Raw genomic sequence first — 26,606 nt, 5'->3', positions numbered from 1 at the left:
TAGGCAAGTATAAGTGAGCGGACAGACAAACAAACACACACACACAAACATACAAACCGGAGTGATCAACATACTTGCAAAAAAAATTTTTTTTAATGCCAAGTAACAAACGGACTCAAATGCAATACCCTCTCCTCTGGTGAGGGTAATGATAGTGCAACTGCTGCACAACGTCAATTCAAACTCCATTTCAATGTTCAATGTCATGGAAATGTGCCATCTGTTCGTGCTATCAAGTTAAGGGTTCAGGAGTTTGAGAGGACTGGTTCAACTTTAAAAGATAAACCGCCGGGAGCACCCGAATCAGTAAGAACGGCACAAAATATTGAGCGTGTAAGGGAGTCAGTTTTGAGAAGTCCGCATTTTCCAGCCAAAAGCATGCATCAGCCTTAAGAATTTCTCACACGTCACTACACCGCATATTGCATAAGGATTTAAACTTTTATCCCTATGAAATTCAAACTGTCCAGGAATTAAGCCATGATGATGAGATTGCCCGCAATAATTTTTATGAGGGAATGCTTTCATTTATGGACGGGAATGAAAACCAAAACATTGCTAATAATTTGTTAATGTCTGATGAAGCACATTTTCATCTGTGCGGCTATGTCAACAAGCAAAATACTCGTTTCTGGGCAGCCGAAAACCCAAGTGAAATGCACACGAAACCGTTACACAGTCCCAAACTCAGTGTGGTGTGCACTTTCGTCGTTCGGCATCATAGGGCCTTACTTCTTTGAGAACAATAACGGAAATGCCGTCACTGTTACTGCAGCTCGATATACCGATATGGTTTCTAACTTACTCTCCAGAGAATTAAACAGATTTGCAGAAGTGAGCCCGATGATGTGGTTTCAGCAAGATGGTGCAACCTCCCACACCGCCAGAGTATCCATGACTACTGAAAGGGCGCTCTTTCCAAAGCATGTCATTTCCATAAACGGCGATATTTCATGGCCAGCGAGGTCACCCGATTTGACTGCATGTGATTATTTATTGTGGTCATATCTAAAGGACAAAGTGTATGTTAACCATCCACAAACTCTTCATAAACTTATGGAAAACACCACACGCGAAATCAATGACATTGACGTGGCCATGTTGCAGAACGTCATGAATAAATGGCGTCCAAGATTGGAGGAATGTGTCAGACGAAATGGTGCGCATCTCCTAGATGTTCTTTTCCACAAATAAATGGCATGTTATGTACTTCACTTTCTTGTAAAAATTTGTTTTGAAATACAACTTTTTATTACCTTTACACATGTGTTAAAAATATCCATATTTCTGGCTCACCCTGTATATACAGTGCATATGTATGTACAGTCACGTGAAAAAGTAAGTACACCCCATGTAAAGTTTTGACTTTTTCAACATATTTCAACATACAGCAATTTGATCTTCATTTCAACAATATTGACAGATAACGGTGATATAACATAACAAATATCATGAAACATTTACATTTTGTAGTCCATTGTGTAATTTAAATAAACATAAATGCAAATGTCGCATGTGGAAAAAGTAAGTACACCCTTGGCTCTAATAGGTGCTATTGCCCCCTTTGGCAGAAACAACCTCAAGTAGGCGTTTCTTATAACACTGTCTACCAGTCTCTGACATCGACTGGGATAAATTTTTGCCCACTCCTCCATGCAGAATTCTTTCAGCTGTGCGATGTTTGAGGGGTTCTTGCATGCACAGCTCGTTTCAAATCCCCCCACAACATCTCGATGGGATTTAGATCTGGGCTTTGACTTGGCCATTCCAGAACCCTCCATTTCTTTCTTTTCAGCCATTCCTTGGTGGATTTACTGGTATGTTTAAGGTCATTGTCATGTTGCAAGGTCCACCTTCGGTTGAGCTTCAACTTTCCGACAGATGGCCTCACATTATCCTCAAGCACCCTCTGGTACAATGAAGAATTCATAGTGGATTATATGATGGTGAGCTGCCCAGGCCCTGATGCAGCAAAGCTGCCCCAAACCGTAATATTTCCACCACCATGCTTTACAGTTGGTATCAGGTTCTTGTGGTCAAATGCTGTCTTTGGTTTTCGCCAAACATGTCTTCTGGTACTGTGGCCAAATAGCTCTACCTTTGACTCATTTGGCCAGAGCACATTGTTCCAGAAGTGCTGGTCTTTGCCTCGGTGTTCATTGGCAAACTTTAGTCTTGCCCTGATGTTCTTTCTGGATAGCAAAGGTTTCCTCATGGCACACCTCCCATGTAGATCAAATTTGTGCAGCCTCTTTCTAATGGTAGACTCGTGTACTTTGATATCAACAGTGGCAAGAGTTACCTGTAGGTCCCGTGATGACATTCTGGGGTTCTTAGAGACTTCTTTCAGCATCTTGCGGTCTGCTCTCGGGCTGAACTTGCTGGGGCGGCCTGGCCTGAACAAGTTGGCAGTTGTTTGGAATCAACTCCACTTGTAGATGATCTTCCGGACAGTCGAATGATTGATTTCAAATTGTTTGGAGATCTTTTAAAATCCCTTCCCAGACTCGTAGGCATCTATAACCTTCTTTCTGAAGGCCTCAGAGAGCTCTTTTGATCTAGGCATGGTGACGCCGCACACTTCAACAACAAAGAGCAAACCAAACTAAATGCCTGAGGTTTAAATGAGACAGGTTCCTCCAAGATCCTCTCGAACAATGTTCTAATCATTTGCACCTGAGCTGGTGCACCTGATTCTAATTTTGGGTATTTGTAGTGATAAATGTAGGGGTGTACTTTTTTTTTTTTTTTTTTTTTTTTTTGTATACAAGATCGAGGCTCGTGAAAGAGCGAAACTCCACACTACCACTACACTCCACACTACCAGCCACACTCCACACTACCAGCGAAACTCCAAGAGCGAAACTACTTACTTTCTCCACATGCGAAATTTGCATTTATGTTTATTTAAATTATACAATGAACTACAAAATGTAAATGTTTCATGATATTTGTTATATTATATCACCTTTATCTATCGATATTGTTGAAATGAAGATCAAATAGCTGTATGTTGAAATATGTTGAAAAAGTCAAAGCTTTACATGGGGTGTACTTACTTTTTCACATGACTATATATACATACATATATATATATATATACATATATATATATGCATATATATATACATATATATATACATATACATATATACATATATATATATATACATATACATATATATATATATATTATATATACATACATAGTTATGTTGAAGGGGGGTACAAATTACATGGCATGCTAAGTTTAGCATGTTACATGTGTTGCTGTAGGTTCGGGCATTTTCTATAACCAGGGACCAGTTAGAATGAAGATGTCCTGTTCTTATGTATGTCATGAGGGGCAGTATACTTGATATAGGCATTAGGTAGGAAAGCTTAATTTGTACGTGTGCTTTAGCCTGGTGTTGGCTTAGCGGTTAGGGTGCCGGCTTGGGATCCTAGGATCCTGGGTTGGAATCCCGGTCGATCGCTGAATTAACGCCAGGGGGGTTGACTCAGCCTAGCCTGACAGCTGTCATCCTTCCGAGGTCGGCAAATTGAGTACCAGCTTGCTGGGATGAATGATCACGGTGTGTACCCGGCTTCAGCATAGGTCCACCGTATCCCTGCGCATCGTAAGAGCGTGACCAAGGGTTGGCGTCAGGAAGGGCATCCCGCCATAAAAACATTGCCTCAAACAGGGAACCATGATTGTCATGGGGCCCGCAAGGCTAACCCCCGCTCTTGCGGGGAAAATGGCCCGAAAACGATCATTCATTCATTCTCTGTAAACCAGGTAAGGTGAGGACAGAGTGGTAATGAATGGTTACTGATGTGTCTACGTCCAAAGTCTACATCTAGATTTATTATATATATATTGTTATGGAGATGAGAATTGTGTTTAATTGTTGTAATATCACCCTCCTTCCTCCATTTGGTGTATAAAGGTCAAAGGTCGTGCCCGTAGTTATTCCATATACAATCACGTAGCAAATCATAGATTTCCTCCTTGTTCAATAGTTATCTCCTTATTATGTGTATTAGATTAAGGCTTTGTCTTCCATTAATTAACACTCCATTGCACCGAATTCAAATAAGGTAGATTCCCTTCACATTCCCCCTTTGTCATCAATTGCCAACTGAATTGGGCGGCCGCTGCTGCTTTGGGACCGTGTTTTTCGCTGCAAGACTCCATTGGGCACGAGGTCATCTCGGAGCGGAAGGTGGGAGGAGTCAGCCCAGAGCCAGGTAGAAGGCGTGGCCTTGCCAACGCCTCCTCTGGGGGCGGGATCGGTGGGCCCTCGCGGCCAATCAGGGCCGAGGCAAGCTCGCCGATGGGCGTGTCCTGGAGGCCGGCGGCTTGATCGCCCCAGGCGCAATAAAAGCGCGCGCGGAAGCCTTAGAGAGAGAGAGAGAGAGAGAGATGCGGCAGATGAGTTCAGAGGCAGTACCACGAGCAGTACCACGCAGCTTTGACTCCCCCCAGCAGCTTTGACTCCACCAAGCAGCGGTCTCCACCAAGCAGCGTTGACTCCACCAGGCAGCGTTGGCTCCACCAGGCAGCTTCGACCCGTTACCACGCGGGAACCAGGATCGGTGGCATCGGTGGCCGTCGAGGTCCAGCCCGACGTCCCGTGCGGGATCAAGCCCGAACCATCTGCTCCAGTTGAACCTTCCTCTCCCTCCAACCATCCAGCTCCTGCCATTCCTGTCATCATTCCCCGTGTAAGTGTGATTGTAGTCTGTCTTTTGTCTTGTCCTTGGGGTTAAGTTAGACTGTAATAGGTAAGCTAATTTGCACTGTGTCCTCTTCTTCTTCTGTATTTTATTTTATTATCCTTCCTTCTTCCTTGGTTTCTTTAATTGTGTATATAGTAGTAATAAATAATATTCATATTTCCAAACTTTTGCCTTCTTCTTCTTCACATCCGTTCGTCTTAGTGATTTCCTTCATTGAATACCTGTGGCACGATTTGGCCAACGTTTCAGAATCGGGTTAGTTTCTGTTAATAGTTCGTGCCGCGGTTGCTAAAACCGCTCGGCAATTAACATCTGTCCGCGGTACGAACGGGGCTGTGCACCTGCCTTTCCGGAGGTAGCTGGGCAGCATCAGGGACCCCGCCAGTCAGTCAGAGACGAGGGGATTAATCCCCCCTCGGTAAGGGGAACAGAGGCCGACGTTGGGTTCCGCAACAATTGGCATCAGGAGTGGGATTCGAGGCCCGAACCAAATTTTTAAACATCTAGAAAAATTTGGTCGAAATTATGAGCGGCCGAAATTTTGTTTAATATTCCAAATTTTAAAATCGTGCCATGGATGGTCAAGGCGACGGGATGCCGGTGGGGGAATTAGAGGGTGTAGAGTCGACCCAGGACCTCGGGGATGTGTATATGGGGGAAATGGAGGAGAGCAATGAAGATGTGGTTGCGGGGGTATCAGGTGCGCAAGATGGCGCCCTCGCGCACGTGGTTGTAGAGGCACAAAATGGCGGCGCCGCGGAGGGCGAGCCCGCGGTGGCGGCTGGGGACGCTGTGCAAATCGGGTTTGACCTCAGATTATTCCTGACCCAACTGAATGCAAAAATGGATAGAATGGGGCAGCAATTGGGAGGCCAAATGGGGGCAATGAGGGACGAAGCAAGGGGTACCAGTGAACGTATGGACAATAAATTTGAGGGGTTAGACAATAATTTTAAGGGGTTGAACAATAAATTTGAGGGGTTAGACAATAATTTTAAGGGGTTGGACAATAAATTTGAGGGGTTAGACAACGGGATAAAAGGGGTGAAGAATGGGTTAACGGGGCTAGAAGACAAGATGGAAGACAAATTGCGGGAAATAGGGGAGCAATCTGCCCGGGAAATCAAACAGATGGGGAACCAGATAGAGGAGGTGAAAATCGGGTTGGAAGGTAAACTGTATGCTCAGAGGAATGAAATGGAACAGATGAGGGCGGCATCTACTAAAGAAATGGAGGAGATGGGGGAGGAGATAAGACGAGGTGTGGGCGAGGATGTCTCGGGGGTACGCGAGGAGGTAACGCGAGGTGAGAAGCGTATGGAGAAAGAGGTGAGAAGTAGTACGGCTAGGTTACAGGGGGGCATAGAAGATCTAACAAGGGGAGTAGAACAGCTGACAGTGGGACAAAAGGAACGAGTGGATCAAGTGGAGAAGAACACCGCAATAATCGGGGGGTTAAAGGCGGCGCAGAAAGACATCAAGAAGGAACTTATAGCGATAAAGAGGGAATGTCAGATGGTACATGAGGGATTGACAAAGAGGTTGGACGAGGTGACGGAGGCAATGGAGACGAAAGACCGGGAGGTGAGGACGCACATAGAAACGGTCAAGGTGGCGTTAGAAGAAGAGATCGAGGGGGCGCACCGGGAAATGAAGGAGGTAAGGGAGAAATTAGAGGAAGTGGAAGAGGGGGTGAGTGAAATTAAGAAGAGACGGAGGGAAACTAAGAGGGAGATAAAGGAGGAAGTGATGGAATTGGTACAAGGTCTGTGTTCAAATCATGATGATGTGCTCACTACCCAAATAAAGAGTTTGCAGGTGGCGGAGGAGAAGCAGAGACGAGGTGCTAAGGTGAGTGGCGATATACTCGGAAATGTATATGGTGTGAGGGGAGATTCAGTCGGCTTGGGGGTTGGTTTGGACCCGGGTGTCCGTGAGAGGCCGCTGGTGAAGTGTACGACAGGTACAGAGTGAGAAGGAGGAGGTGTGCGAGGATGTCCGACGATGGGGTGTGTGAGGAAAAAGTGCGCGCCGAGGAGTGAGTGTGCTGTCAAGAGTGAGTTTGTCGCAGCGCGTGTGCAGGGGGGCACATGGAAGCGCATAGTGGGGAGTGTTACAGGGGATGTAATGAAGGAGTGCACACCTGTGGTGAGTGTTACGGAGGACGTAACGGGAGAGTGTGCACGAGAGAGGTGTGTAACAGAGGAGTGCATGAGTACAGAGTGCGCTGTCAAGAGTAAGGGTGAATGCGCGACCGAGTGTGGTGGTGAGAGTAGTGAGAGTGACACGGAGCGTGAGTTGGTTGTGGCAGGTGAGAGAGAATGTACACCTGGAATGGAAGGATGCACACCTGGAATGGTCGAGCGCGTGTGGGAATGCACACTCGAGGTAGTAGTAAAGCACGTGATTGGGTGTGCAAGTGAGTGCACACCGGTGGTTGTCACCGGGGATGTGACCAAGAAGGGGGCGCGAAGAGGTGTGTTGGTGAGGTGTGCGAACGACGAGTGTGTGCTAAGGTGTGCGGTGGTCAGGTGTGTGACAAAGTCTGTGAGCGGAATGAGTGTACCTGGGTGTGTAAGAGAAGGTGCAATGACGAGGAGCATGGAGACAGCTGGATGTGTGAGCAAGGAACGGAACACGGGGTGCGAGCATGCAAGTGGAGCATCGACGCTAAACGGGATAGCGGTTAGATCGACTTGTAGCCGAAGCGAGCCCTCGGTTCGTGCCGGGCTTCGTGTGCTGCGGGAACCAGCGGGGATCGTAACTACGGTGGTTTGGAAAGAAACGCCGTACGCGATCCACGCCGGGCCGCGCTCTGAACGGCCGCGTCCGTGCTTCGCTAGGCGGAACGGGCGGCCCGGTAAGAAGGGCCGGGACGGCGACCCCTTTTGGTTGCGGCGTTCCGGTAGGGCGAGATCGGGTCATCAGGCGGGAGACCAAAAGGCTCCGCACCGAGGTGGACCTTGGGATCTCGGCCCAAGTAAACCTCCTTCCCTGCACCGAATGCCGGACGGATCCAACCGCCGGCACCGAACAACCCGCATTCATTGCTCGGCTTTGCGAAGCCGAGCTTTGGAGATGAATTGGCGCACCGAGAGGCTCCAGTGAGTAGACTGTGATGATGATAGTGTTTTGGACCCAAAATTGAGATAGAAAAAATTTGATGATTGGCAGATGATTGGTAGAGTGATTGGCAAATTTTTGATTGGTTGCAATTGGATGAGCCAAATTGATAGTGGGACGTCCCCGATGTGGGGGGATGGCAACTCTGCCATCCCATACGGAGGGGGCAAATCAGCAATAGTTTTATGGGGTTTGGCAGTGAAAACTAGCCTGGGAGGGTTAGGATAAAATGGTAGGGACCTAGAGATGACCATAGGTAACGGTAAGGTAGGTAGCAACACTGGACAGGTAGTGGGGACATAGAGAGGGTAGTTGGATGATAATGACGAGGGAGCGCAATAGTTTAAGGGGGCGACTGGGAAGCGTGAGTTTCAGAGGGGAGTAGTTAGATCAGATGATGCCGAGTGTTTGAGGATCGGAAGTGTATGGAGCAGTGTATGACTGAGTAGTGGTGATTGTGTGTTGTGTTGACCAAATGGTCCAGGGAGGAAGGAGGGTGCAGGAAGCACCAGTAGGAGTGATTGCACAGGTGTGCAACTACAGGTGTATGGAGAATGGTTGTGTGGAGTACATGGAGTATGGAATAAATGGAGTATGGAATGGATGGTCGTGGAGTGAGTATGGTGGAAACTGTGGAGTGGAGTGGATGGTGCGAAGGTGTGTATGGGGAGGATGGACCCCATCACGAATACCCGGGGAGGGTAGTTTAAGAGTTAGGTCGAGGGAGTAGGTAAATTGTGGTTGGATATTGGCATCTGTGGTGCGTGTGGAAGAATGGTGTTTGGATGGGTGCATTAGTGACATGGAAATGGCTGAGCGTGTGGCCTGTTAGTATGTGTAGTTGAATGGGCACTCCACCACTGTGAGGATGTCGGCCAGGTGAGGCCGCAGGTGGGCTCTGGGAGCCGTTAGAGTTGTGGATGAGGCCCGAGGATCCAAAGGACGGACCCGGGTAGCCCAGTGCCAGAGGGCACAGAGTGGGGAGAGCGCCAGAGGGCCTTCCCCAGTTAGATAGGTAGGGTGAGGAGCAGGTAAGCTCGGAGGCAACTACAGTGGTGGAGGTGTGCAGGTGGGTAGACCTGCTGGGAGAGCTACACGACTCAGCCCGGAAATTGTGCAAAGGCACAGGGAGTTGAATCGGGGGAGTGAGACCCCAAATTGATGAAGCACCACAGTTTGGTCAATGGGAATTTGGTTCTTAAAACCACATGGAGTAAGATTGCCAATGGTTTGGCAGGGAAAGACCCCGGGTAGTGTAAAGTGTATTAAAGTCATTTAGAGGATAGTTAGGATTAAGAATCTCCTCGCACCATCTACATCCACTCACCTGAGGCGATGACGTAACTCCGCACCATGCCATGTTTTATTATTTTTTTTGTGCAAATGTTTGAAATGTGAGACGCATCATGTCGTGGGTGTGACATTGTGCTTTGTTGTTCCATCTCTCCCTCCTTATGAGGATTGATGATGAATTGGTTGATGGCAAATTTTGGTTAGAGGGATTGTGGGGACGAATTTGGTAGTAGGGGAAATATGGGGAAGACAAGACAGTAGTGACGAATTGGTAATGTGTAGATTTTTGTACATATGGGGTAAGGGCAAGGGTAGTGTAGGTGACAGGGGGGGTGACGTACGGTAGGGACGAGCTTTCTCACTTCGCTCTCCGTACGCACCTCGTCTTGCATTGCCTTATTGATGTGTACCCTTGTGACCTTACCCCTCACTCACCTGTCTTTGGTGCTTTCTGGTGCGTCGATGCAGCACAGGCTGTCACCCCCCCCCCCCCCCCCCCCCCCCAAAAAGAACAATCGCAGGTCCTGGGTTAGTTTTGTAAATACAAGTAACGTTAACTGTAAATAATGCTCCCCCATCGTTCATTTTGTAGTTTGAAGACAATTCCGCAATTCGGTTAGCTGTGGGCGTAAATCTGTTAGGCAGGGTGCAATGGAGCAGCGGGACATATTTATTTGTGTTTTAAAACTGTCACACTCAGGGTCAGGTTAAATGTAGAGGGAACTACACCTACGCGCCACACTAAAGGTAAAAGTAATAGGCCCGGGACGTGCCTAAGAGGAGGAGGGTGCAGTGTTATGGATATGAGAATTGTGTTTAATTGTTGTAATATCACCTTCCTTCCTCCATTTGGTGTATAAAGGTCAAAGGTCGTGCCCATAGTTATTCCATATACAATCACGTAGCAAATCATAGATTTCCTCCTTGTTCAGTAGTTATCTCCTTATTATGTGTATTAGATTAAGGCTTTGTCTTCCATTAATTAACACTCCATTGCACCGAATTCAAATAAGGTGGATTCCCTTCACATTCCCCCTTTGTCATCAATTGCCAACTGAATTGGGCGGTTTTCTGCATTAGCCGCTGCTGCTTTGGGACCGTGTTTTTCGCTGCAAGACTCCATTGAGCACGAGGTCATCTCGGAGCGGAAGGTGGGAGGAGTCAGCCCAGAGCCAGGAACAAGGCGTGGCCTTGCCAACGCCTCCTCTGGGGGCGGGATCGGTGGGCCCTCGTGGCCAATCAGGGCCGAGGCGAGCTCGCCGATGGGTGTGTCCTGGAGGCCGGCGGCTTGATCGCCCCAGGCACAATAAAAGCACGCGCGGAAGCTTTAGAGAGAGAGAGAGAGAGAGAGAGATGCAGCAGATGAGTTCAGAGGCAGTACCACGAGCAGTACCACGCAGCTTTGACTCCCCCCAGCAGATTTGACTCCACCAAGCAGCGTTGACTCCACCAAGCAGCGTTGACTCCACCAGGCAGCATTGGCTCCACCAGGCAGCTTCGACCCGTTACCACGCGGGAACCAGGATCGGTGGCATCGGTGGCCGTCGAGGTCCAGCCCGACGTCCCGTGCGGGATCAAGCCCGAACCATCTGCTCCAGTTGAACTTTCCTCTCCCTCCAGCCATCCACCTCCTGCCATTCCTGTCATCATTCCCCGTGTAAGTGTGATTGTAGTCTGTCTTTTGTCTTGTCCTTGGGGTTAAGTAAGACTGTAATAGGTAAGCTAATTTGCACTGTGTCCTCTTCTTCTTCTGTATTTTATTTTATTATCCTTCCTTCTTCCTTGGTTTCTTTAATTGTGTAAATAGTAGTAATAAATAATATTCGTATTTCCAACCTTTTGCCTTCTTCTTCTTCACATCCATTCGGCTTAGTGATTTCCTTCATTGAATACCTGTGGCACGATTTGGCCAACGTTTCGGAATTGGGTTAGTTTCTGTTAATAGTTCATGCCGCGGTTGCTAAAACCGCTCGGCAATTAACATCTGTCCGCGGTACGAACGGGGCTGTGCACCTGCCTTTCCGGAGGTAGCTGGGCAGCGTCAGGGACCCAGTCGGTCAGTCAGAGACGAGGGGATTAATCCCCCCTCGGTAAGGGAAACAGAGGCCGACGTTGGGTTCCGCAACAATATATACATATATATATATATATATATGTATATATATATATATATATATATATATATATATATATATATATATATATATATATATATATATAGTCTCAATAAAATGTATGCAGACTTTATATAATTAAAAACTATACAATCTTATCATTATGCCTCATGGATAACAACTGACTGATGATGTGCAATCAATCCTTCATATGCTAACACCCACTACCCTCTGTTCGGTATTAGAAACACTTAACATCAACACTCTCTCTGCTGCTTAATTAACTTTTCTGAAATATTGAAGTATGTATTCATATTATTGAGACAAACTGCATATATAAAATATTTTGTAAACTTTACTTTCCCTTTTAAGTTTTGTGCAAATTGATTGTTTTTATATATAATATCACTTCCTGTTATTGACATCTGAATCATAAAATTATTTATGCCTGCTACATCACATGAACAGTCCCTTAGCTTTTTGTTCCCATCACACCTCCCACTAATGATGGTTCATCCTAGTTTAACCAGTTGCATATATCAGCTCACCTGCACACCAAGTGATCCATCCTCATCTGGCAGCACACGGTAAGTGTACAGCTCCTTTTGAAACCTTACACAAAAAAATGGTTAAATTATGACTGGTTAACCATCAGTCGACACAAGTAATCAATGGGTTTAACCAGCCCAAATAGTTGTGGAATAAAGTCCACTGACAAGATCACAACAGTTGATAACAAAGGCAAGGTCCTCAGTAATTTAAAATTTAGGGAAACCCGTTATGGAACAATCCTACCCCATGGATTAATCTCGGCATCACATTTCAATAAATAGGTTTTTACTACATTCCTCTACCACCTCTTTTGATTTATAATTTATATAAATATAAATAATAATGTATATGCAGATACAACCAAAATATTTAATGTTAATCAAACAATAGGTTCAATAACAAATCACCAATTTAAATTATAATTTGTTACTTTTAGTAGTAAATTATTACAAACTATACTCTCCATCATGAAAGAAGTGAAAGTAAACGTTTTTGATTAGTTTGAATCCATTGAATTCACCATGAAAGTGGTAATTTCAAAATACATGAAGTTCTACAGACTGAGACTACACTTGGTGTTTGTGTGGTGCTTTCAGGACAAGGTTTCATTGTGATGAAGCCATTTAAGGGTAAAATGCAGTATGTTTTCTCAACAGAATTAATGTCTGCCATTTGAAAAGGTTGGCCTGTTTGTAGTTCCTATTTCAGCATTTGAAATTAGTCTACAATTTACTTACAGATCGGAAAAGAGACGTGAGAAATATATTGTTAAACATTCTGCATTTCATAAAGGGAATAAAAAGAAAATATGGAAAAAATTTAAAACTGATTAAGATTATTTTTAAAAGGGATTGGAAGGGTAAAAGATAGAGAAGAAAAGGGAAGGTAGAGGAGTTGTTCGAGAAGAGGAAAAAGAGGGGTTTTGATGAAATAGGATGAAAAGTGGAGGTGTGTGCAGGGGAGAAAGTGAGGGGGGAAGGGCCACAATAGTCTGGATTCTGGCAGGGCCACAAGAGTCAAGAGTCTTGGACAGGTTCCACAATAGTCTGGATTTTTAAAGTTTCACCAAAAGGGGGTTACTGGAAGAGCGCATACATTCTGGAGTTGGTGCAGTGTCAGAGAGCTGAGACACCAGAGGAAGCTAATCCAGAAGAGATTGCAAACAACAGTGAGCCCACCTATCCTGTAATGTGAAAGCAGCAGATCGTGTGCTTCGACTTTATCACTCGAGATTCCAATAATGTGGAAAGTTTTGAATTCCAATAATGTTGAGTTTAAATTCCACAGAATCCAGGAGAGACTGATATGATACTGTGGCCCCTGCCAATAGCAGAAACCAGTACTCTATTGAGCTATGGACAAACACCTTGTAGGCTGTGAGTACCTCTGATTTTTCAAGGAAAGTCTTGGAATGAGGTAGGATGCCTATTTTATGGCTGGCTTTGGAGGCAAGCTTCGCTATTTGGGTGGCCCAGAAGAGTTCAAGGCTGATGTTGAGTCCAAAAAAATTAAGACACTGAACCTCTTTCAGTAGCTGACCTTGGAAATAGATAGGTCAGTTCATTTGATGATCATTCCAGGGCGAGTTAGACGAGATTGAAGTGCATGTTCCGTTTATCAGAACAAAATCGAGTCAATTCCAGATCAGCAGAGTGATGCAACTGCTTTCCGTCGATAAGTGGTATGTTACTGTATGGCATTGTGCAGGAGTCGTCTGCAAAAAGGAAGAAAGGGGATTTCAGAGCATCAGAGAGGTCATTTAGATAGACAAGGAACAAGACCAGCCCAAAATGCTGCCTTGGGGAACTCCAACTTCCCTGGGAAGAGGGAGGAGAGGTTTCCATTGATAGCAACACTTTGACTGTGTGAGTGAAGGAAGTTAGAAATCTCGGGATAAAGGCAGCCTTGAATAACACAGACGGAGTGCTTGCCAAGCAAAGCAAGATGTCAGACTGTGTAGAATGCCCAATAAATGTCCAGGAAAACGGTCAAGACCCCTTGTGTGAGATATAGGGCCTCCAACAATTCCTGAGAGAGGAGCAACAGCATGTGCCATGCTGAGTGACCAGTAAGGAATCCATACTGATGGTCAGAAATCAGGCTGTTTGAAAAGAGGAAAGACGTGATCGGTAACAATTATGCATTCCAGGACTTCCAGAACAGACCAGTAAGCTTATCAATGGAACTAAGCTTACTGGTCGGCACTTGAGAGGATTCGTTTTTGCAACTTGTGAATGAAAGTACTGTTTGCCGGCTTCCAATCAGACTGGAAGTGGCTAAAGGAGACCAAGCTGAATAAAGTAGACAAATGAGAGGCAAGATAAGTAGAGCAGAATATGAGAATATGGCCACAAACATCATCTGGACCCGTCATCGAAGCAGGGTCGAGGCTGGTGAGAACTCTACCTTCTTGATGAGAAAGACACAAAGGGGTCATATGGTGTAGGAGGGGAAGTTGTGTAACTGTTGCCAATTTTGGTCGTAAAATGTAGAAAGGCCCTTTCTTCATAATACTGGAAAAACAGGTTGATTTTTCATACCAAACCATATACCAACAGCTCCTGCCAAACCACATATTGCTGGCTTGTTCTTCTATTTCTGTGATGGTTTGTGACTCACAAACTTCCTGTTTTCTTACATTACGACACAAGATAGTTACTACTTTTAAAGAACAAGGCTATAGCACAAAGAAATACAAGGGACTTTATTGCAGGAGGAGGCCGTTTGTTTCAGCATTTTTGTTTATTTATTTTGATTCATTTGTTTCATGTTTTTTCGCCACTTACGGCCTTGTGCTCTTTTTCGACTCCATCTTGTTTCATATTTTAAATAAACCTAGTTAAGTTAATGAGATCCTATTTTGTAGACATTGGGGGAACACGGTACTCCTAACGCATAAGCTAATTGGGCAAATAAACCTATATGCGGCAAGATTTGGTGATTGGTGTGACATGGTGCCATTAGTTTAAAACCAAACGGTCTTTTGACAATAATCTGCCAAATTCGGGAGGGCAGATTTGGAATGGCACGTGGATCTCAAACCACTGACCGGCACAAAAAATTAGGGGCAGATGCAATGACCTGCCCTACATATAATTTTTATTTGATAATATTTTGGGCAGGGGAGGGTGGGCAGTTGTAGGGTGAGAAATGAACAAAACAACAGCATATTCACATTTGAGACACACAACGGAGCAATTACAGAGCTTGCTCATTCACCATGCCCAAGGGTGAGTAATTGTGTGGATGTGCAGTACCAATATCCATCTACCACTCTATGCCCAATGATACTAGGTACACTACATGACAAAAGTATGCGGACACCCAAACATCGAACATCTCATTCCAAAATCATGGGCATTAATATGGAGTTGGTCCCCCCCCCCCCCCCCCTTCTTTGCTGCTCAAACAGCCTCCACTCTTCTGGGTAGGCTTTCCACTAGATGTTGCAACATTGCTGCGGGGATTTGCTTCCATTCAGCCACAAGAGCATTAGTCGGTTGGGCAATGATAAGGTCAGGCAATGATGTTGGGCGATTAGGCCTAGCTCACAGTCGGCGTCCCAATTCATCCCAAAGCTGTTCAATGGGGTTGAGGTCAGGGCTCTGTGCAAGCCAGTCAACTTCTTCCACAACGATCTCGACAAACCATTTCTGCATGGACATCGCTTTGTGCACGGGGGTATCATCATGCTGAAACAGGAACGGGTATTCCCCAAACTGTTGCCAGAAAGTTGGAAGCACACAATCGTCTAGACTCTAGAACGTCATTATATGCTGTAGTGTTAAGATTTCCCTTCACTGGAACTAAGGGGCCTAGCCCGAACCCCAGACCATTATTCCGAAATGAAAAAACCGAAATGATCATTATACCGAACCCGAAATGAAAAAACAGCCCCAGACCATTATTCCTCCTCCACCAAACTTTACAGTTGGTACTATGCATTCGGGCAGGTAGCGTTCTCCTGGCATCTGCCAAACCCAGATTCGGCCGTCGGACTGCCAGAGGTTGAAGCGTGATTCATCACTCCAGAGAACGTGTTTTTACTGCTCCAGCCAGAGTCCAAGGGCGGCGAGCTTTACACCACTCCAGCCGACGCTTGGCATTGCGCATGGTGATCTTAGGCTTGTACACAGCTACTCAGCCATGGAAACCTATTTCATGAAGCTCCCGACGAACAGTTGTTGTGCTGACGTTGCTTCCAGAGGCAGTTTTGACCTCGGTAGTGAGTGTTGCAACTGAGGACAGACGATTTTTACACGCTATGCGCTTCAGCACTCAGCGGTCCCGTTCTGTCAGTTTCTGTGGCCTAACACTTCGTGGCTGAGCTGTTGGTGTTCGTAGACGCTTCCACTTCACAATAACAGCACTTACAGTTGACCGGGGAAGCTCTACATAGGTGGACAGAAAACGGACGAATTGACTTGTTGGAAAGATGGCATATTATCACGGTGCCATGTTGAAAGTCACTGAGCTCTTCAGTATGGCCCATTCTACTGCCAATGTTTGTCTATGGAGACCGCATGGCTGTGTGCTTGATTATATATACCTGCCAGAAATGTGTGTGACTGAAATAGCTCAATCCACTAATTAGAAGGGGTGTCCGCATACTTTTGGCCATGTAGTGCATGTATATATGTATATATGTATGTATGTATGTATGTGTGTGTGTGTGTGTGTGTGTGTGTATATATATATATCTATAATTCCACTAATCTCTGTCTGTGTGTGTGTGTGTGTGTGTGTGTGTGTGTATGCGACCGCTGTTTCTCGACAACTACCGGTCCGATATACTTGAAACTTGCCAGGTATATTGCTGGGGACCCGAGGATGTGCCTTTTCAAGGTTTCATATTAATCGGACAATTACTTACCGAGCTATGTCCAAAAAACGATTCGACCAATCAGAGAGCAGCGAGCTATCGCGTGTGCCGAACGTGGCGAACACACTCTGCCTCGGACGGCACATTTGAGAGCGTATTCATTTATTTCACGTTGGCAAACTATGTTGGCGTTAAACTATGTTTTAAAACTAATTAAAACTACTTTGCGATTCATCGTAACTGCGATTCGTAACTGCCGTTCGCTTTGGCTTTGCGAATGGACCAAACCATTTCATGTAAATAGAGGGGGGGGATTGTCACCGTACTCGCAAGCCGTTCGCTTTGGACCAAACCATTTCATGTAAATAGAGGGGGGGGATATAATTTTAGATATATATATAGTACGGGCATGCCCTAGTATATACAATATACACTACCAGTCAAAAGTTTTAGAACACCTCAATTTTTCCAGTTTTTATTGAAATTTACGCAGTTTAATGTCTCAATGTACTCTGAAATTATGCATAGAACAAATAAACAATTGGAGATACAAAAGAAATCATAGAATCATTTTGTTGAACAAAATTTAATTTAAATTTTTGACTCGGCAAAGTAGCCTCCTTTTGCAGATATAACCGCCGAACACACTCGTGGCATTCTTTCCACAATGGAAATCAAATATTGTTCGGGAAGTTCTTCCCAACACTGTTGCAGAAGTTCCCACAAATGTGTTACACTTGTCGGTTGCTTTGCTTTCACCCTTCTGTCCAGTTCATCCCAAACCAGCTCGATGGGGTTTAAGTCTGGAGACTGTGCTGTCCATTCCATGATTTGAAGCCGACCGTCTTGTTCTTTTCCTTGAAGGTAGTTTTGACATAGCCTGGAGGTGTGTTTAGGGTCATTATCTTGCTGTAGGATGAACTCCTGACCAACTAGGCGTATACCAGAGGGTATTGCATGGCGCTGCAAAATGCTGTGGTAGCCCTTTTGGTTCAGGGTGCCAGTCACTCTGTGCAAGTCGCCGACTCTGGATCCAGCAAAATAACCCCAGACCATCACGCTTCCTCCTCCATGTTTGACAGTTGGTGTCACACACTGAGGAACCATCCTTTCGCCTACTCTACGGCATACTAAAACCCTGCGTGATGAACCAAATATTTCAAATTTTGATTCATCGGTCCATAAGACCTTCTTCCAGTCTTCAGTAGTCCACTGGTGGTGCTTCATGGCCCAGGCAAGCCTCTTTTTCTTATTTTGCCATCTTAGCAATGGCTTTCTTACTGCCACTCGACCTGTCAAACCTGCAGCTCGAAGTCTTCTCTTCACAGTTGAAACTGAGACTTGCTTACTTCGACCAGTGTTAAGCTGTGCTTGAAGCTGTTGTCCTGTGAGCCACCTATCACACAAGCTGTTGACTCTCAGAAACTTGTCTTCTGATTCTGTTGTGGCTTTGGGTCTGCCAGACCTCTTCCTGTCAGAGTTTCCTCCAGTTTCCAAGTGCCTTTTGATGGTGTAGGAAACTGTACTCACCGACACCTTGGCTTTCTTTGCAATTTATCTAAAGGAAAGACCTACACTTTTAAGGGTTATAATGGTCTGTCTGCCTTCCTTTGTTAATTGCCTTTTTCTCGCCATTATGATAGCAATAATGCAATATACTACTTCCTGCAGTGCAATATTGTCCAAATAATGCTTCAGAGGGTGTAATAACAGTCTGTTCCAATACTGCTTTTATACAGACAGGGGTTTGTAATCAAGTAATCAGCAGAGGTTGGGACACCTGTAAGAATTGTTTGCATCAACTTTCAAGGCTTAATTTACTTACATTGCTGCAGAACAGCTGTAAGTTGTTAACACATTACTTGTTCCCTGAAGAAGGCCTTTTTTTTTTTTTACAATATAACTGTGCAATTTACATTATTTTCCTGTTTTTGCTAACCTAAACTTTTTTTTAACCTCGAGCAGTTTACTGCTTACCTTTGTACCATTTCAGGTTATTCACTGGACTTGAATTGCTTAAATTTCAATAAAAACTGGAGAGATTGAGGCGTTCTAAAACTTTTTACCGGTAGTGTGTGTGTGTGTGTATATATATATATATATATATATATATATATATATATATATATATATATATATATATATATATATATATATATATATATATATATATATATATACTGTATATACAATATATATACAGTATATATATATATATATATATATACATATATATATATATATATATATATATATATATATATATATGTATATATATATATATGTATATATATATATATATATAAGTGGAACCTTGACTTACGAGTGCACCAACTTACGAGTTTTCCGAGATACGAGCCGTCGCTCGGGCGGTTTATTGCTTTGAGATGCGAGCCGAGATCTGAGTTACGAGCTTACGCCACCCGCCACCAAGTGGGTTCCGGTCACGTGGTTATCTTGCCGTGCAAGTATCTCTGCCGTATATCGCTGCTGCTTTGTTTTCGCATTTTGGTTATTTTGAGTTTACGCCACCCGCCACCAAGTGGGTTCCAGTCACGTGGTTATCTTGCCGTGCAAGTATCTCTGCCGTATATCGCTGCTGCTTTGTTTTCGCATGTTGGTTATTTTGAGTTTACGCCACCCGCCACCAGGTGGGTTCCGGTCACGTGGTTATCTTGCCGTGCAAGTATCTCTGCCGTATATCGCTGCTGCTTTGTTTTCGCATGTTGGTTATTTTGGAGCTTACGCTACCCGCCACCAGGTGGGTTCCGGTCACGTGGTTATCTTGCCGTGCAAGTATCTCTGCCGTATATCGCTGCTGCTTTGTTTTCGCATTTTGGTTATTTTGGAAAATTTCTTAGTTTTAACCATGGGTCCTAAGAAATTGAGTGCCAAGGGCAGTACTGAGAAGAAGAAGAGGATGATGTGCTTGGATATAAAACACGCAATCGTCGAAAAACATGAGCGAGGTGTGCGTGTTGTCGACTTGGTGAGGCGGATGTGAAGGCAGCTGAAGATTTTATTATAACTTTTGCCGAACTGATAGAAGCCGAACGATACATCCCCCAGCAAATCTTCAACTGTGACGAGACAGGGCTCTTCTGGAAAAAGATGCCGAGGAGGACGTATATAACGGCAGAGGAGAAGAGCATGCCAGGACACAACTTGTTCAGAGTGCCGGCGATAGCTCGCCTTCTCTTTGTGGAAAACACGGTGAGATCCTTAACATCCAACAACTAATGGGACGCAAACGGGGCGCCCAGTTTAGCGGTACACACATTGATGAATCACCCTGCCTGTGATTCACCCATGACAGGTTATAGCTGGGTCGGGATTCAAACCCAGGCTGGACAGTTTAGAGTCAAGTGTGCGTACCTCCAGTCCAGGCCATCCTGCCAACTTGTATGCTGCATACAGGTGAAATATAAAGCGCGAGATATTTTTATATATACTGTATATTTAAAAAAAAATTGGTGTGGTTTTTGGCGGGCTGGAACGGATTAATAGCATTTCAATGCATTTTAATGGGGAAATTTAATTTGAGAAACGAGCAAATTGAGTTACGAGCTCGGTCACAGAACGAATTAAACTCGTAAGTCAAGGTTCCACTGTATATATATATATATATATATATATATATATATATATATATATATATATATATATATATATATATATATATATATATATATATATATATATATATATATATACTGAAACGCAAAAGAAACTTAGCACCTTTGAAACCTTTAAATATCAACAACAATAACACTGCGTGTAGTAAATGTGTGAACTTACTGTGAACAATAGTGTCCTCACTGTCAGACAAAACGGTCACGGATGGTCACTTGAACCTTCAATGGTCACTTCATAGCACAGCTGTTGAACAGCCGTTTTGACTGTCAGTGATTAGCCATGGGGTACGGGATGATTTTAATGAGCTGCACGTGATGTCTTGATATTGGCTTTAAAAAGGCCAGTGCAAAATGGGCATTTCAATCAACATGCCACGATTGTCAAGGGATCAACGGCAGCGTGCCCTGGGTATGCTGCAAGGCGGACTGAGCTACCGTGAGGTGGCACGTCGCCTTGGCTGTTCACACCAGACGATATCGGCCCTGGTGGACAGAGACACCCTCCACAGCTCTGCAGATGACAGACCTCGATCAGGGAGGCCAAGAGTCACCACTGCAAGGCAGGACAGGCAGATGGTCCGAAGTCACCTGCCGGATCGATTCCGTCCAGCATCCCGCACTGCGGCAGAAACTCCGGGGCGTGCAAACCCACGGAACCCCAATGATACTGCACGAAGACGACTGCATGACTATGGTCTGACTGCCAGAAGACCATACAGAGGCCCCGTGATGACGGCTGCCCATCGCCGCAACCGACAGAGATGGTGCCAGCAGCATCAGCGGTGGACCTTGGCGCAGTGGAACGAGGTCGCTTTCAGCGATGAGTCAAGGTTCTGTGTGGACAGTCCTGATGGGCGTGAGCGTGTCTGGAGAAGAACTGGCGAGCGATATGCCGATTGTTGCGTGCGTCAGGCCAACAGGTGGGGTGGCCCAAGTGTGATGGTGTGGGCCGCCATATCAGGCCGGTACAGGACGCCACTGGTGGTTGTGGATGGGAATCTTAACACCCAGCGGTATGTGGATAACATCCTGCGACCTCATCTGCTGCCATTCCTGCTAGACCACCCAGAACTGAGAACCTTTCAGCATGACAACGCTCGTCCCCATGCTGCTCGCTTTACCACTGCATTTCTCCAAGGCGAGAACATCAACACCATGCAGTGGCCTGCGCTCTCCCCTGACCTGAATCCCATAGAGCACCTGTGGGATGAGCTTGGGAGACGCGTAGTTGGCAGGGCCAGGACACGGGCAGAGCTGCTTCAGACATTGAGGACTGAGTGGGACAGAATCCAGCAGCAATCCATCCAAAGACTGGTAGGCAGTATACGCCGACGATGCACTGCCTGTATCCAAAACAATGGTGGCCACACACGCTATTGAAAGGGGACTGACATTGCACCCTGTGCTGTTCTGTACTGTAGAACAAACTGATGAGATGGTGTATCTTGGTCAAAAACTTGACATGTCATCAATAAAATGCCAATGTTTCAATTAGCAATTGTTGGTTTGTTTTATTTTGAACTGTTACAATTTTATTACATTTCAAACAAGTGGTAAGTTTATTTTGCGTTTCAGTATATATATATATATTGTTGCGGTTCTGAAATGTACATATTGATTAATAATGGTTAACGGTTTTGCCCCCATAGTTAGTCCACATGCAACACGTAGGCCACCTTAGAACGTTAGTTATTTCATAGTATATGTGAGATAAGGACATTTCCAATAGTGATACCTGCGTTGTGTAAAAGAAATAAATAAGAGTAGGCCCCATTCATTTTGCAGCCCACCCTCCAATCGACCTCGTTGGGCACCATCCACTCTGCGTCCCATTCCCCATTGCGCACCATCCAGTCTGCGCCCTATTACCCTTCGCATTAGGATGCTGAAACCAGCCAAATGCCACGAGGTAAGGCCTGGAAAAGGGGGAGGAGCGCGAGGTCGGGGGGTGTAGCCACGTCAAGCAGACGTCAAGGGCGGAGCCGGTAAGACCCCAACTACCAACCAGGGCTCAGTGGGCATGGCCTAAGGGGCGTGGTCAGAGCGGAGCTGGCAGATTCGTGAGGGTTCGCTAAGCGGCGATATATAACCGCGCACGCAAAGCCCTTACACAGGACTGTCCAGGACTGACGCAACTGCAATCATTGTAAGAGGACTGTCCAGGACTGACGCAACTGCAATCATTGTGAGAGGACTGTCCAGGACTTGAGGACTTATGCGCTTACCGAGGGACTGTCCAGGACTTGAGAGCATTTGCGCTTTGTGAGAGGACTGTCACGTTTGGCATTGGTGAAAGGACTCGCTGGGGGAACTTTGATTGTGCAAGGGCTCGAGGACTTTGTGTGGGAAAGCGCCATTGTTGAGGACTGGTTGGGAGAGGCGCTGTTATACTGACTGATTGCCAGAACTCGTTGAGGATTTGGCTTTGGGCTTGATGGAAGCGCATATAAAGCACCGGTATTTCTATTACGTACGTGGCCGTGAGCCGCACAGTAACCGCAAGCCCAGCTTACCGATCCCCCCATATAATTGTCCGATCCGCTTCAACAATACGCGAGGACGCCGCCGGTTTGCTCAACCCTTTTCGTCCTACCATCTTCTTCACGGCGAGTCGGGGACCGGAGCGAGCTGTGGACGCCATTCCTTGGACCATCGCCTGACCACCTACAAACCCCGTGTGAGTGAGTCTGAGAGTGTGACTGAGTGTGAAGCGGGCCCGTGTCCAGGGATAAGTTAAGACTGTTATTAAGGCTGCACTTTGTGTACTTCTCCTTCTTCCTGTGTAAATAATTAATAAATCAATTGTTCTTCCTTTTCCTCTTGATTCGACCGTTTTAGTGATTTCTCCATTGGGTAAACGTGGCACGATTAGGAACCGCTTAGAATCGGGTCTAGTCATTGTTAACGGCTCGGATCACGGATCGCTACCGCTCGGCATTTCCATCTGTATCCGTGATTCAGGCGGGAGTTATTTCCTTGCTTCCTGGGTGGTGTTAGTAATTAGGTAATAAGAATTCGGCTTACAACCCTATTTAACGCCGTCCGGAAGGAACGTCATAGCTCCGGATCGCGTCGGCTAGATAAAAGACAAGGGAATTAATCCCCCCTTGGTAAGGGGAAGGCCGACGCTGAGATCCGCAACAATATTATATCTATAATATATTCTCCGTAGGTGATTCTGTGAGTCTGTCTGGGGGTGTGGCTATACCCGGTCTGGGGGGCTTCAAAAACATATATCCACCATGTTGTTTACTCACATAGCTTTGAGGCCTCTTTTGTTAGGCCCATGGTGTCTTGCTCTCTCTCACAGTTTTATTTCAACTCTAATTCGATATCTCATTTCATTTTTCACAGTCACTTACATGGTTTTAGACTCGGTTGAAAAAAAACGGGAAGGAAATTCAATTAAAGTTACCGTTTACAGAACAAAATGCATTTTCAAAGGCCTGTAACATAAAGGCCATTCATTGAGTCTCCCTCACAGCTTTATCTCGACTAATTCACCATCAAAGTCGCTGGACTGGTTCAAGTCTCAGTTTCAGTTTAAGTTGAGAAAATCGGCGACATGTATTCCAACAGCCATTTTGAATGTGTCGACTGATAATGTGGGCACGGGGAAGGAGAAAGGGGAATGAGAGAGGGGAATGAGAGAGGAGAATGACAGAGGAGAATGAGAGAGGGGAAGGAGAGCGGGGAAGGAGAGGAGAGAACGTTCCCAGGACTTCGTTATTTATATTATTACTTAGTAAAAATACAGCGATTGAATACTGAAGTTCGGGATCGAACCGGTCTATTTATATTTTTACATATCCCTGGGATGTATATACAGAGTTTGTTTTAAGCAAGTCAACTCTTTTCCAACCATGGAATTAAACAATACAGTACTTCAAAAATGTACATAATAATGCAAACTAACTATGGAATACAATATTTATTTAAAACGTTTGGTTTTAATCCATTTTTACTTTTAAAGCGAAAAGTTATCGATAAATTCAAGTTTTAAAATGAAGAAGAGTCATGGGCTCTATAGGCCGACGATCGGCCTCTGTATGCTCTGTATGTCTGCATGATCAGATGTGCATTTTAAGACTCAATCAACACATCTTCGATCATGAATTACTTTTTGAACAACTAAAGCAAAGGAAACGAGGTAATGCCTGTTTCGTTCGGAGCATTTATACACTGCCCAAAGAAAATGCATTTCGTAGCTGGAGGTGTGTGTGTGTGTGTGTGTGTGTGTGTGTGTGTGTGTGTGTGTGTGTGTGTGTGTGTGTGTGTCCCACTCCCCCGTGTGTGTGTGTGTATGTTTGTGTGGCACACTTCCCCGTGTGTGAGTGTGTGTGTGTGTGACCCACTCTCCCATGTGCGAGTGTGACCCACTCCCCCGTCTGTGTGCGAGTGTGTGTGTGTGACCCACTCCCCCGTGTGTGCGAGTGTGTGTCACCCACTCCCCCTTGTGTGTGTGTGTGACCCACTCCCGTGTGTGTGTGTATGTGTGTGTGTGACCTACTCCTGTGTGTGTGTGTGTGTGTGTGTGTATGACCCACTCTCCCCCCCCCCCCCCCCCCAGTGGGTGTGTGTGTGACACACCCCACCCCATCCCCCAGTGGTGTGTGTGTGTGTGTGACCCAGTCCCCCATGTGTGTGTGTGTGTGTGCATGACCCACCCCCACCCCCCAGTGTGTGTGTGTGTGACCCACTCCCCCTCCCCCCCCCCCCCCGTGTGTGTGTGTGTGTGACCCACTCCCCCGTGTGTGTGTGACCCACTCTCCCCTGCGTGTGAGTGTGACCCACTCCCCCATGTGTCTGTGACCCACTCCCCCGTGTGTGTGAGACCCACTCCCCTTTAGGTGATCCACTCCCCGGTGCAGTGTACATGATGTGGGAGGGATGGGAGGGGGAGGGGAGAGGGAGGAGGATTTGAGCGCTTGAAGTCACGTTTCACATGAGATGTAATGACACATTTCAAACTGTATTTCCCATGTGCACGCACATGCATTCACATGTTATCAGAAGTAAATACATTGTGTAGATTACATTCGTTGTGGATCTGATAAATTGGCAGTAACCAGTTTATAAAACTGAATGTGCAACATCTAAATGAAGACGTCCATGCCCGTGGGATTCTCACGGGTGACCCCACGAGTATAGTAATGTTCTTGTTGCAAGCAATAATTGGGCGGTGTTAGTAATTAGGGTCAATTAGGGTCAAGTAACATAATTGGGTCAATTCGGTTGTATTTAACTAGAGCAGCAATTGTATCATTATTACAATTGCCAGTTATTTTACGAGTGCTATTATATTTTAATAAATAACACTGAGACGTTAAAACTTTTCCTTTGGAGCATGGCAGACCGAATTTTACCATTTGTTGAAAACATCTCAAATGAAATAGACGACAAAATTTCTGCAACTGTAATAATGCCTATTGGTCAATGTGGCATATTTATGGCGCATTGTAGGCTTACAGTAGGCAGAGACCGTAGGCTCCAGGAACAGTTTCACTCCGGCGTAGTAAAAAGGCTCCGTCTCTACCATCAGCCTGCAGCAGACGTTCAGCTGCTAGTCGTGAGCACTCTGTATTGAACCATGGAAAGTTAGACATGACGGAAAAGGAAAAAAAAATAAAAAAAATGAGGGGGTGGGGATTGTCGGAAGAATGAAAGGGTGAGCAGAAAGAGTGCGGAAAGACAGGGGGGAGCAGGGAGAGAAACAGTAAATGGAGAAATGGAAGGAGACAAAACTTTCAGAGAAAACGGTATGAAAAATGGAAGAGTGGCCTTTAGAGTATTAAAGGGACATCAAAGATGGGACGGTGAATGAAAGTAGACGAGCTGAGATCAGCTGAATGTGGGGAATTAGGGGATAGGGGGCTCCTGGAACTGTAGGAGATACAGATAGACACTGCAGTTTGAAGATTCAAACAATGAGAAAAAGGAAGCGTAAAGTCCAATGCAGACTGGAGGCAGTGAAGTTGGATACTGTTCCTTTTGGCTTTGTGGGCGGGAACAGTGAGTGCTGGGGAAGCGAAGTGTCAGCATCATATATACGTATGGTAGGGAGAACCTGTTAGGTGACTCGCTTACCTTCACATTCATGAAGTCGCTACGCACGTGTTCACACGTTGATTCGCCAGATTCGATGATTAACACGAAGAGCAGGATGTTGCACACAATGGCCTGCCAATGCAGTTTCCTATGAGATATTAAAGTCCCAAAGGAAGGCTGTTTTCAGTGCACAACAAAAGCACGTAACCAACTTTAATTGTTTAGTTATATAAAAGTTACTAATAAAATATTTTCATAATAGTGATTGCGCGAATGAGCAGACATTTTGAAACC

General features: G+C 45.4%; 1 protein-coding gene across 2 annotated transcripts in view; it reads right to left on the bottom strand.

Moving 5' to 3' along the window:
• The window catches only part of LOC137432869 (phosphatidylinositol 3,4,5-trisphosphate 5-phosphatase 2A), a 185,117-nt gene extending 158,891 nt beyond the window's left edge, over positions 1–26,226 (bottom strand). For both annotated transcript variants that reach the window (XM_068125143.2, XM_068125150.2), the window contains exons 1-2: positions 25,734–26,226; positions 11,804–11,867 (exon numbers count right to left, since the gene is read on the bottom strand). In XM_068125143.2, coding sequence (XP_067981244.2) covers positions 11,804–11,867; positions 25,734–25,870 — 201 coding nt within the window. In that variant the 5' untranslated portion in view covers positions 25,871–26,226. The remainder of the gene's footprint in view (positions 1–11,803; positions 11,868–25,733) is intronic.
• Positions 26,227–26,606: the final 380 nt, after the last annotated feature.

Source organism: Myxine glutinosa, chromosome 1 (assembly GCF_964187855.1).
Source record: "Myxine glutinosa chromosome 1, kmMyxGlut1.1, whole genome shotgun sequence".
Taxonomy (NCBI): domain Eukaryota; kingdom Metazoa; phylum Chordata; class Myxini; order Myxiniformes; family Myxinidae; genus Myxine; species Myxine glutinosa.
Note: the sequence above shows the minus strand (reverse complement) of the source record. Positions and strands in the feature narration are given on the sequence as shown.